General features: G+C 39.3%; 1 protein-coding gene across 2 annotated transcripts in view; it reads right to left on the minus strand.

Moving 5' to 3' along the window:
* The window catches only part of fand (Pre-mRNA-splicing factor SYF1 fand), a 54,538-nt gene that overhangs the window by 32,596 nt on the left and 8,611 nt on the right, over nt 1-13,331 (minus strand). For both annotated transcript variants that reach the window (XM_071668058.1, XM_071668059.1), the window contains exons 3-7: nt 11,868-12,033; nt 9,536-9,664; nt 8,331-8,507; nt 3,198-3,320; nt 1,378-1,541 (exon numbers count right to left, since the gene is read on the minus strand). In XM_071668058.1, the coding sequence (XP_071524159.1) occupies nt 1,378-1,541; nt 3,198-3,320; nt 8,331-8,507; nt 9,536-9,664; nt 11,868-12,033 (759 nt within the window). The remainder of the gene's footprint in view (nt 1-1,377; nt 1,542-3,197; nt 3,321-8,330; nt 8,508-9,535; nt 9,665-11,867; nt 12,034-13,331) is intronic.

Below are 13,331 nucleotides of genomic sequence, written 5' to 3' on the forward strand. Positions count from 1 at the left end.
CCTTCTTGGAAATGAGTCATCTAATCTGCAAATTAAAGAATATACCCATACAGGCCCCACAGACCTTTCTATAGTGTACCCCAAATGCTTCACATCCCCTGGTTCTGTCCACAGACACATCAACCCCAGTAAAATACATCATTCTAATCACTCTATTTTGTGCACACCTTTCACCCTCTTGCGCATTCAAGCACCAGCCACTCAAAATCATTTTCGCTCCATTCTTCCATCTCTAATTTGGTCTTTCCCTTCTCCTTATCCTTCCACTCATGACACATATATCCTCTTTTTCAACCTCCTCTCACTACTTCTTTCCATATGTGCAAACCATTTCAGTATACCCTCTCCAGCTCTCTCAAAAACACTCATTTTACTACAACATCTCTCACCTCTCTCTTACCCTTTTATTACTTACTGGAGCAAGCCACTTCACACTACAAACTGGGCTACCATAACTTCAAACATTCCCATTTTTTCCCCTCATAAATATGTTAAATCACTGACCAAAGTACAAGTTCAACACAAAGTTCACTTATAAACAACATCTTTTTTCTTTCTTTCAAACTATTCGCCATTTCCTGCATTAGCGAGGTAGCGTTAAGAACAGAGGACTGGGCCTTTGAGGGAATACCCTCACCTGGCCCAATTCTCTGTTCCTTCTTTTGGAAAATTAAAAAAAAAGGAGAGGGGAGGATTTCCAGCCCCCGCTCCCTCCCCTTTTAGTCGCCTTCTATGACACGCAGGGAATACGTGGGAAGTATTCTATAAACAACATAATATAAATAAAAAAGGAATGATAAAGGATTGAGACCAATGGGATGGTAAAAGCCAGTCTGGTATCAAACGTGTTGTCAATGTGCAATCCAAGAGAATTCTGTGCAATCAAACAGTCATAAGCTGTAGGTTGACGATATCTTCACCAAGGGAGTCTCCTATTGGCTGAAGGAGGGCCTGAAATGTGTAGGGTGCCAATACCATGACTGAGTGAATAGCAAATAATGGAGAAGAACAGCACTTCCTCATCAGAAACAGAGAGGGTTGGAATGGTTTTCCTAAAGAATATACCAAAAAATATCTCATGCTTGCAGGAGAAACCAGTGAGAACAAAAAGATTCACAATCATTATGGTACAGTAAGTGATAATGCATGTCTTGTACACCAATCTCTTTAGCCTTACCATGGAGCATAATATTCATTTAACTGTTAATGAAGAATCACTCTTTTCAGAACATAATTACCAGAAAACACAATTCAGATATGCATATGTCCAATCACTAAAGTTATGGCTAACTTGAAAAGTTTAAGATTTAAGTAATCATAATAATGTGACACGCTAATATGTGAAAATAAAATGGAATAAAAAAGCTAAGACTATACCGTAATTCCAGGTCAGTTTCATCAATTTCATCAACTTCATTTCCTGCTTCTTCCATTCGTTTTTTCAACATTAACTCTTCAAACTGAGCATACGCATCAAACACCTGTGTAAAGTCTCGTACAGTCATTACACTTCTAAGCCCTTCTTCATATACATCTCGAGCCTGCAAATATAAATCATTAAGGAATACTTTGAAACTTTACCTTTTCTTAGATGTCACTATGAATATATGTTAGGATACTAACACATGCTATAGTCATTTAGCTACACTCATTTAACAGACATCATTCTCTATATAACTATCTATCTACATTCTGCATCCATATTTCCTGCAGGAAATGAAAGATTAGGCAGAGTTTTATATAAGTTACATGAAAGTGACCACTGATGTGACGAGAAACATCAAAAACTCTACAAAAATATTTAAAATATCTGATGAAGAACATTGTATGTTAATACTGGTTATCATCATATTATCATCATACTTAATCACTGTTTCCCAGTCACAAAATTATCATAAAATATATTTAGTAAATTTGTGATGCTGTTTTTGACCTCAAATTTTTTCATCATGCAGTTGTTTATGATAACTGCTCTAAAATAATGTGTATACTAACTTGTAGAAATTACATTTTCAGCATGACAAAGTGATAGTATTGAGGTAATTGCTATCAACATAACATAAAAGTCTACAATATTCATCAATATGTGATGCTTCTTTGTTTTTACTTTTTTTCCTCATGCATTGATTCATATGTGGTTACTCAGTATTACAGTATACACCAAACACAGAATATTACAATAACTTCATAAACACAAAGCAATTATGTTGTGATTAAAAACTATGCCACTTTGTAGATGTGCATATCATTCATAAATCTGTGATGTTGTTTTTGGTCTTACACTGTTTTCTTTTACAAGAATTTACTCATAACTGATTGCTCTATAATACTGTACACACCAAACAGTAAACATCATGACAACTTCACAAAGTGATTAATTCAAATGAAGTATAATGCTAGTAAGGAAATGTTTATGATATTTATCAATCAGTGATGCTGTTTTAGTCTCACACTGTGTTTCTTACATGCATTTGTTCATAAATGACTAATCTATTATACTTTCTATCTACTTATACGTATGACACCTTTCCCTTCAGGAACTCCTATCAAGGGGATAGCCATATCAAAAGAGTCTCTACTTATCCCTATCCATACATGCCACCCCCGGATGCACCATTCCACACATTCTTGCACCATTTCTCTCTATCCAGTACTCTTCCACTCTATTCCCCCAAGTAGTAAGTGGTCTTCCTCTCACACTAACCCCTTTAACTGTACTATCACATACTCTCATTGTAAACTCCATGTCTTGCAGTCCTTCCACATGCCCAAACAACCTTAAAGTATTACATTTCACCCACTCTACCACTCCACAACTCATTAGAATGATTCTTTTGCTCTGGTTTGCTGGTCTTATCTGTCTCTGTCTATCTGTTTGTATGTATGCATGTACAGTATTTGCCTACTTGCACCTATTTCTGCAATATGGTGTGGACCTCATCTCCAGGACTTTGGAATCCTTAGTGTTTGAGTGAGCTCTGAAAGTCAGAATTCTAAAAAAATAAAATGAAAATGGCAACCGGTTGTGCTGTATTTGAGAGGGGGTACCAAGTTCAAAATCCTACAATGCATCTGACCTTAGCCCCCTAGATTTATGAAAGTGCACCTTAATAACTTAAAATAAAGAAAACAAAGACTTATTCAAAAAGCTTAAAAAAAGAAAAAGACTTGAATGTCTTTCAGACCTTAATACTTACTCTTTCAAACAGAGCACTAATGATGTAGTATTCTGCTAAAGAGTTCCACAGCATACCCACTTGATCTGTGTATCGCTGTAGGCCATGGCGAATGATAGCTTCTGCATTCTTCAGGCTGGTTTCCTATACAGGAGAGATATACTAAGTATGGAAGCTTCAACAGATCACTAAAATCCTCATTTCAATGATTACATTAAAAAAGACATTGATAATAATAATAATAATAATAATAATAATGAGTGTGGTTGAGAGAGCAGAAGAGGGTGTTTTGAAATGGTTTGAGCACATGGAGAGAATGAGTGAGGAAAGATTGACCAAGAGGATATATGTGTCGGTGGTGGAGGGAACGAGGAGAAGAGGGAGACCAAATTGGAGGTGGAAAGATGGAGTGAAAAAGATTTTGTGTGATCGGGGCCTGAACATGCAGGAGGGTGAAAGGAGGGCAAGGAATAGAGTGAATTGGAGCGATGTGGTATACCTGGGTTGACGTGCTGTCAGTGGATTGAATCGGGGCATGTGAAGCGTCTGGGGTAAACCATGGAAAGCTGTGTAGGTATGTATATTTGCGTGTGTGGATGTATGTATATACAGGTGTATGGGGGTGGGTTGGGCCATTTCTTTCGTCTGTTTCCTTGCGCTACCTCGCAAATGCGGGAGACAGCGACAAAGCAAAAAAAAAAAAAAAAAAATAATAATAATAATAATAATAATGATAACAATAATAATAATAATAATGAAAATAATAATTATTTTTTTATTTTGCTTTGTCACTGTTTCCCGCGTTTGCGAGGTAGTGCAAGGAAACAGACGAGTCTCCCGCGTTTGCGAAGTAGCGCAAGGAAACAGACGAAAGAAATGGCCCAACCCACCCCCATACACAATGTATATACATACACGTCCACACACGCAAATATACATACCTATACATCTCAATGTACAAATATATATACACACACAGACACATACATATATACCCATGCACACAATTCACACTGTCTGCCTTTATTCATTCCCATCGCCACCTCGCCAAACATGGAATACCATCCCCCTCCCCCTCATGTGTGCGAGGTAGCACTAGGAAAAGACAACAAAGGCCCCATTCGTTCACACTCAATCTCTAGCTGTCATGCAATAATGCCCGAAGCCACAGCTCCCTTTCCACATCCAGGCCCCACACAACTTTCCATGGTTTACCCCAGACGCTCCACATGCCCTGATTCAATCCACTGACAGCACGTCAACCCCAGTATACCACATCGATCCAATTCACTCTATTCCTTGCCCTCCTTTCACCCTCCTGTAGGTTCGGGCCCCGATCACACAAAATCTATTTCACTCCATTTTTCCACCTCCAATTTGGTCTCCCACTTCTCCTCGTTTCCTCCACCTCCGACACATATATCCTCTTGGTCAATCTTTCCTCACTCATCCTCTCCATGTGCCCAAACCATTTCAAAACACCCTCTTCTGCTCTCTCAACCACGCTCTTTTTATTTCCACACATCTCTCTTACCCTTACATTACTTACATGATCAAACCACCTCACACCACACATTGTCCTCAAACATCTCATTTCCAGCATATCCACCCTCCTGCGCACAACTCTATCCATAGCCCACGCCTCGCAACCATAAAACATTGTTGGAACCACTATTCCTTCAAACATACCCATTTTAGCTTTCCGAGATAATGTTCTCGACTTCCACACATTCTTCAAGGCTCCCAGGATTTTTGCCCCCTTCCCCGCCCTATGATTCACTTCTGCTTCCATGGTTCCATCCGCTGCCAGATCCACTCCCAGATATCTAAAACACTTTCAGAAGTGGTAGAGGATGTGTGGATCAGGTGTTTGCTTTGAAGAATGTATGTGAGAAATACTTAGAAAAGCAAATGGATTTGTATGTAGCATTTATGGATCTGGAGAAGGCATATGATAGAGTTGATAGAGATGCTCTGTGGAAGGTATTAAGAATATATGGTGAGGGAGGCAAGTTGTTAGAAGCAGTGAAAAGTTTTTATCGAGGATGTAAGGCATGTGTATGTGTAGGAAGAGAGGAAAGTGATTGGTTCTCAGAGAATGTAGGTTTGCGGCAGGGGTGTGTGATGTCTCCATGGTTGTTTAATTTGTTTATGGATGGGGTTGTTAGGGAGGTGAATGCAAGAGTTTTGGAAAGAGGGGCAAGTATGAAGTCTGTTGTGGATGAGAGAGCTTGGGAAGTGAGTCAGTTGTTGTTCGCTGATGATACAGCGCTGGTGGTTGATTCGTGTGAGAAACTGCAGAAGCTGGTGACTGAGTTTGGTAAAGTGTGTGAAAGAAGAAAGTTAAGAGTAAATGTGAATAAGAGCAAGGTTATTAGGTACAGTAGGGTTGAGGGTCAAGTAAATTGGGAGGTAAGTTTGAATGGAGAAAAACTGGAGGAAAATAATAATAATGACAATGATAATAATAACAATAATAATAATAATAAAAGGTGGAAAGATGGAGTGAAAAAGATTTTGAGTGATCGGGGCCTGAACATGCAGGAGGGTGAAAGGCAGGCAAGGAATAGAGTGAATTGGATAGATGTGGTATACCGGGGTTGACGTGCTGTCAGTGGATTGAATCAGGGCATGTGAAGCGTCTGGGGTAAACCATGGAAAGTTGTGTGGGGCCTGGATGTGGAAAGGGAGCTGTGGTCTCGGGCATTATTGCATGACAGCTAGAGACTGAGTGTGAACGAATGGGGCCTTTGTTGTCTTTTCCTAGCGCTACCTCGCACACATGAGGGGGGAGGGGGATGGTATTCCATGTGTGGCGAGGTGGCAATGGGAATGAATAAAGGCAGACAGTGTGAACTGTGTGCATGGGTATATATGTATGTGTCTGTGTGTGTATATATATGTGTACAATGAGATGTATAGGTAGGTATATTTGCGTGTGTGGACATGTATGTGTATACATGTGTATGGGGGTGGGTTGGGCCATTTCTTTCGTCTGTTTCCTTGCGCTACCTCGCAAACGCGGGAGACAGAGACAAAGCAAAATAAACAAATAAAATAAATAATAATAATAATAATAATAATGATAATAATAATAATAATAATAATAATATTTTTTTTTTTTTTTTATACTTTGTCGCTGTCTCCCGCGTTTGCGAGGTAGCGCAAGGAAACAGACGAAAGAAATGGCCCAACCCCCCCATACACATGTATATACATACGTCCACACATGCAAATATACATACCTACACAGCTTTCCATGGTTTACCCCAGACGCTTCACATGCCTTGATTCCATCCACTGACAGCACGTCAACCCCGGTATACCACATCGCTCCAGTTCACTCTATTCCTTGCCCTCCTTTCACCCTCCTGCATGTTCAGGCCCCGATCACACAAAATCTTTTTCACTCCATCTTTCCACCTCCAATTTGGTCTCCCTCTTCTCCTTGCTCCCTCCACCTCCGACACATATATCCTCTTGGTCAATCTTTCCTCACTCATCCTCTCCATGTGCCCAAACCACTTCAAAACACCCTCTTCTGCTCTCTCAACCACGCTCTTTTTATTTCCACACATCTCTCTTACCCTTACGTTACTCACTCGATCAAACCACCTCACACCACACATTGTCCTCAAACATCTCATTTCCAGCACATCCATCCTCCTGCGCACAACTCTATCCATAGCCCACGCCTCGCAACCATACAACATTGTTGGAACCACTATTCCTTCAAACATACCCATTTTTGCTTTCCGAGATAATGTTCTCGACTTCCACACATTCTTCAAGGCCCCCAGAATTTTCGCCCCCTCCCCCACCCTATGATCCACTTCCGCTTCCATGGTTCCATCCGCTGCTAGATCCACTCCCAGATATCTAAAACACTTCACTTCCTCCAGTTTTTCTCCATTCAAACTCACCTCCCAATTGACTTGACCCTCACCAATAATGAAAATGATAGTTAAGCATTTTCTCCATTGAGTGTATTCCAAAACATTTTAGAACTTATCTTTTTTCATGCTTGATTACCATTTCTTGTATTAGTTAGGTAGTGCCAGAAACAGATGAAGAAAGGCTGTATTCGGTCACATTTACAGCCCCTCACTCCCACTCCTTTTAGTCACCCTCTATAAAATGTAGGGAACACAGAGGCACAATTCTTTTTCTCTTACTCTATGCTTATATATGCATATATAAATATATACAACAATGTTGTATGGTTGCGAGGCGTGGGCTATGGATAGAGTTGTGTGCAGGAGGATGGATGTGTTGGAAATGAGATGTTTGAGGACAATGAGTGGTGTGAGGTGGTTTGATCGAGTGAGTAACGTAAGGGTAAGAGAGATGTGTGGAAATAAAAAGAGCGTGGTTGAGAGAGCAGAAGAGGGTGTTTTGAAGTGGTTTGGGCACATGGAGAGAATGAGTGAGGAAAGATTGACCAAGAGGATATATGTGTCGGAGGTGGAGGGAACGAGGAGAAGAGGGAGACCAAATTGGAGGTGGAAAGATGGAGTGAAAAAGATTTTGTGTGATCGGGGCCTGAACATGCAGGAGGGTGAAAGGAGGGCAAGAAATAGAGTGAATTGGAGCGATGTGGTATACCGGGGTTGACGTGCTGTCAGTGGATTGAATCAAGGCATGTGAAGCGTCTGGGGTAAACCATGGAAAGCTGTGTAGGTATGTATATTTGCGTGTGTGGACGTATGTATATACATGTGTATGGGGGGGGTTGGGCCATTTCTTTCGTCTGTTTCCTTGCGCTACCTCGCAAATGCGGGAGACAGCGACAAAGTATAATAAAAAAAAAAAATAAATATATGCACATGCATATGGGCTATGGATAAGCTGTGCAGAGGAGGGTGGATGTATTAGAAAGTAAATCTCTGAGGACAGTATGTAGTGTAAGGTGATCTGATTAAGTGATGAAAGGGTGAGAGATGTGTGGTAACAAAAAGAGTGTGGTTGAGAGAGCAGAAGAGGGTGTGTTGAAATGGTTTGGACATATGGAGAGAATGAGTGAGGAAAGGCTGACAAAGAGGATATAAATGTCAAAAGTGGAGGGAACAAGAAGCGAAACACCAAATTGGAGATGGAAGGATGGAGTGAAAAAGATTTTGAGAAAGTTGTTCATAAACTGTTCTCAAAACTTACCTGGGGATTTTTGGAGATGAGTTCACAGAGTTCAGACCACAACTGATGCTTGGATTTGCCATACTTAGAAGTAAAAGAGTCTGTATTAACACACCATTCATATTTCTTTGCTGCTTCTTCCAATCGCCCTATAGATATGAGGTAACTTATGTAATCTTCAGTGTCTTCTGGACATAGCTGAAATGAACATTAAATATTAACTACACATTTACCAAAATTTCCGAAATTTGACCTCATCTATTTACAAGGTTATCTGATACTAGTAAGTCATTCTTAAAACACTAGAGCAGGCTGTAGGCTGTAAATACAACATAAGACCTGTGTATTTTGACTACGTACTTTCAAATACTACAGTGAATTTCAGCCAAAATGGCAGGGTTAGCATGAAGAGCTCACAGCTCATGTTGCTTTATGCATAAGACTTTTCTTTTCAGCTGCCACTTGCATTACATAATTGTTGATTCTTGGTTCATCTGGGACTAATTTCAAAACATCAACAAGTTTTCTGGAAGACTGGAGCCTCTTCATGAATGGCTATTAGAGCTAGTGGTTTGTGTGTTGACTGTCATTCTAAGTTGACAGCATAGAGCAATGAAGGACCAAGTTTCCATATGATTCTTCAAATGCCTTGGTCCATCTGGGGTTTCCTTTAAACCTTACTTTTGGAAATGGCCTATTCACCCAGTTTTTTGGGCATTGGTGACAATGCCCAAATACTATAGTGATAAAAAAAGTGCCAAAAACAACGATGAAGAAAAAACATTACATACCAATTGTTGTACTCCTATAGGTCACCTAAACCAATAGATTTCCCTCTTATAATGTTTTAAATCAGTTTGGATACACAATATCAGCTGCATAATTTAAACCCCTTTAACATCAGGGGTAGAGCAAAGAAATAATGGTGCTTTTGACTTCCTTGTTTCTCTTATGTGTACCAAACTTATCTAAGGTATTAGATATTCTTCAGGGGTTGGTGAAAGCATAAAGGTATAAGATCAAGTCTACTTGAAAAAGACTCAGTTCTCTAGAATTCATCCAAGACTAAATCTTACGAAGACAGAGCCAGAGTACATAATTCTTGAAGTGGATGTTTCATCAACTGATAGTACAACAAATAATGGAACCTTTTAACGAGTTGTGGCTCTCTAGTAGAGCTGTAATGAACAAGCTTTTGAAATAAATGAAAAAATATATATATCTACCTTCAAATATCTCCTCCAAACTCTACCAGCAGTTTCTGGAATACTATAAGACATGACAAACTTGAGGTATAGGGGCCATATGCGGTTATGCTGTGTGATGGGTAGAGCACAAAGGGCACGGTCAAAAGTCTGAAAAAATAAATAACAATGTTATAATATCATATGCAAAACTGACAAAACAAACCAATACAAAAAAAGGTATCTTTCCAAACAATCATATCTTGGGTAGGCATGCTATCATTTTCTATCCGGTAACTCAGTCAATTTACATTTCCATCAAATATAATCTGACTTTAAATCACACTTGGACCTACTCAGGACAGCCAGCCCACAGAAAAGCAAGGCTCTTCATCCTCTTCTTCAGGATGGTCAATGAAAAAGTAAACCAGGTCACCAACCTGCAACTTTTCAACTTGCAACATTTCAGATTTATGAAATTTCAAATTTAGGGTACAGTGTATGTATAGATTTGTAGCACAGTGCTTCAATGAGCAAAAAAAAAAAAAAAAATCATCTATACTTTTAACCCACTGACAGCAACTGCTGTAATCATTGAGTGTCCCCTCACTGCAGGAATTTTTAGTAAATTGAAAAAGTCAATCAATTCTATTATCTTAGTGCATGAAGGAGCTTTTCTCTCTCAAAAAAAAAAATACAGTGTACTTATGTCATTATAGTAATTACCTATTTGAAGTGTATGAGGAGGGAGTTTTATACCCATGGGGCCCCATCTCTTTAACATTCTCTACTTTGATATAATTAGCTTATATTCATGTATGTTGTCTGCATCAACCATGTCTTCAGTTATTCTATTCCATTTTCTACCATTCTTATACAATAAATGTAATTTACAAATTTTATTAAAAAGTTTCTTGCTTAAAAACTTAAAGGATGTGATCAGTTCACCCCTCACTCCTTCTTCTTCCAAGGTTGGCATATTTCAGCCTTCAGCCTTTCCCTGCAACCTAGCTCACTTCATTCTGCTACCATTTTTGCTGCTCCTCCTCTAGACCTTTTCTCTTAGCTCTTTGTTCCTCTTTAGATGAGGTGACTAAACCTGAGAAACATATTCTGGTTTTGGCTTATGTATAATATGAACAGCTTGCTAAATATTTCCTTATCCATATAACTGAAAGCTATTCTGATTCTACCAGAAGACAGTCTGTCTCTAGGGATACTGAGGACAGAATAGCATCCTTGTATCCTTTGCATGTCACAAAATGCAACTCAAAAAGGGTGGGAGCAGGGGAACTAGAAACCCTCCAATCTTTACATTCTAATTTCTATAAGTGTGAACAAAAGGAAGCAAAGGAGGAATGCTCATCTTCCTTAAGGGCTCAGGCTAGGACATCTGAATGTGCATGGATGAGAAGGGGAACATGATGTTCCAGCTCTGAGTAAAATAAGTTCAAGGGGAAGGTGGGTAAATGGTTTGGAAAAGTCCAAGGGGTAAAGTCTGTGGGATAGTGTGAGGGCAAGAGCAAAGGAAGGGGTAGGCACTTTTGCTGAAGGAGTAATGGAAATGTGTGAACGTGAGCCCTGCAATAATGGTGGTGAAAACAAAAGTGGATAATGAGAGGTGGGTGAGTGTTGTGCTTATGCACCTGGTAGTCAGAAGCATTAGGAAGAGAGACAAGTGAACTGGATGGGGCATTAGGAATAGATGCAAGTGAAGTGGGAGAAGTTGAGTGAAAATGTATGCAATACTGATGTAGCATACTGAGTATTAGTGATAGATAATTTGAAAGCAGGAGCAGGTGATGTGGCAACTAAAAGTATAATAGAGGGGCATGGGATACCCAAGGCAAACAAAAATGGTGAACAGCTTGAGATGTGCATTGGAAAAAGATTGGTGACTGGGAATACTTGTTTTAAAAAAAAAAAGAGGGATATACAAAAGTAAACATAAGTGAGTGAGGTTAATGGTCAGCAAGGATTATGGGACTGCTGACAGGTGCACAAAGGAGAGATTCTCAGATGTAAATATACTGAATGGGACAGCTGATGGAATATCTAATCACTTCCTGGTAGAAGTGAAGGTGAAGGGTTGTAGAACCCTTAAGGAAAATAGAGATGTAATGGGTGGTGATGAAAATGAGTGAACTTGAAGAAAAAGGCTATGTTTGGGAATACCAGGAGAGAATGAGCACCTGTGTTTGGTACTTCACCTTCAAAATGCTATTTTCACTTACCAACTAGGAAAAGGATAAAGGCATTGTGTATCTATAGCTCAAATCACCTCCAAAAGTAAAAAGTGTCTTTCTCATTAATCATAACTCTTCTAATCAACTAAAGACTGTAAATACAATTATAAACTTAGAATATAACTTACCTTCCTCGTTCTTGTTATTTTTTTCTGATTCATCAAAAACTGGCAATAGTCTATCCAAACACGAGGCATCTTGTGCATGAACACTAGAGCACGTTCAAAGGTATTATTGACACTCTCAAACTCTGGGTCTGTGATGCACCTTCCTTTCACCTGCTGCATTCGTAATCTGAAAGTCACATATCAATTAGCTTTAACTTGAGAACAAAAATACAGTTTTCATGTTTTTGCTAAAGACAGTACCTGATAAGCACCTGAAAGAGTACTTGATCAGTATGGGAAAGTTTAAAAATAATTTTACCCACCAAAGTGAGGTGTACCCAAAAGGATTCAGCTCCTTTAAAGAACATAAAACATATGAGGCCAGTAGAAGCTCATTCACAGAGACTTAACAAGCAAACAATAACCTACTCATGCCTATAAAGTTGTTACAGCAAAGATGTATAAACATTGGATGCAACCAGCCATTAAAACTAGCCACTGGCATCAGCACCTCAGGCCTGTTAATATCAAGTTCAAGAAATGTTTTTTTATGAAAGGGGAAGGACAAAAAGGGAAACTAAATGGTTGCTCAGACATCATTACCTATGGTAAAAGATTTTTTTCTTCAAAACCTTAATTTCTAAATGGCAGACAGCATCCTGTGAATATCTGAGATCTTGTCCACATGGAGGAGGAACTTAAAAAAAAAAAAAAAGAGGAACCAAACCAAAGAAAAGCTTACCATTAACAATTTCAGTGCTACTATCCCTAATCAAGACAAGCATAGTAGGGTACTATTGTCCTTGATTGAGGCAAGAGCTTTCCTGCATCAAGTTGAATTCTGTGTGCACTGTAGGCTCAGCTGCTGGCCATAAATAGTAACCCAAACAAAGGATGAGTCACTGGAGCTACTTGCAGGCTGCAGTAATCTGCTAGTGGCCATAGTAGGTAACTGTGCACCTTTTCTTCTTGAGACTCTCCACTTCTGTAGTACTCATCGTCAGCCACTGACATGTCCCCACCACACTCAAGCTGCCTTTACTTGGGACTGGTCAATCCAGTAGATAAGTCTTTTTTTCCTAAACTACAAATCCTTAACTCTTGACTTTATTACCTGTGCCATCATACTTGTAAGAGCAAAGAATGGCAACTGTAAGCATACTTAGACAGATTGCCTCTTTCCACCCACATCTAAATTCAAAGCTGTGCTTTTCCAGTAGGCAGAGTTGCCATCAAAATAACTATAGTGATCATCAGGAAACTATCCTGCTGCATAAGTTACCTGTATCGCAAAAAAGGGAGAGGATTCAGCCCTGTCCGTCCCACATGTGTGTGCTCTACTTTTTGCAACAACCATGCAGCTATGAAAATTAGCATTTCTTTTTCATATAAAAGAATGTTTTATTTTTTTTCAGAATTCTGATTCTGTACTCTTTGTCCTCTGCTCATCACTAGTTTCTTCAAAAGAATGAATGAGAATTTATA

The sequence above is a fragment of the Panulirus ornatus genome, chromosome 12, assembly GCF_036320965.1.
Source record: "Panulirus ornatus isolate Po-2019 chromosome 12, ASM3632096v1, whole genome shotgun sequence".
Taxonomy (NCBI): domain Eukaryota; kingdom Metazoa; phylum Arthropoda; class Malacostraca; order Decapoda; family Palinuridae; genus Panulirus; species Panulirus ornatus.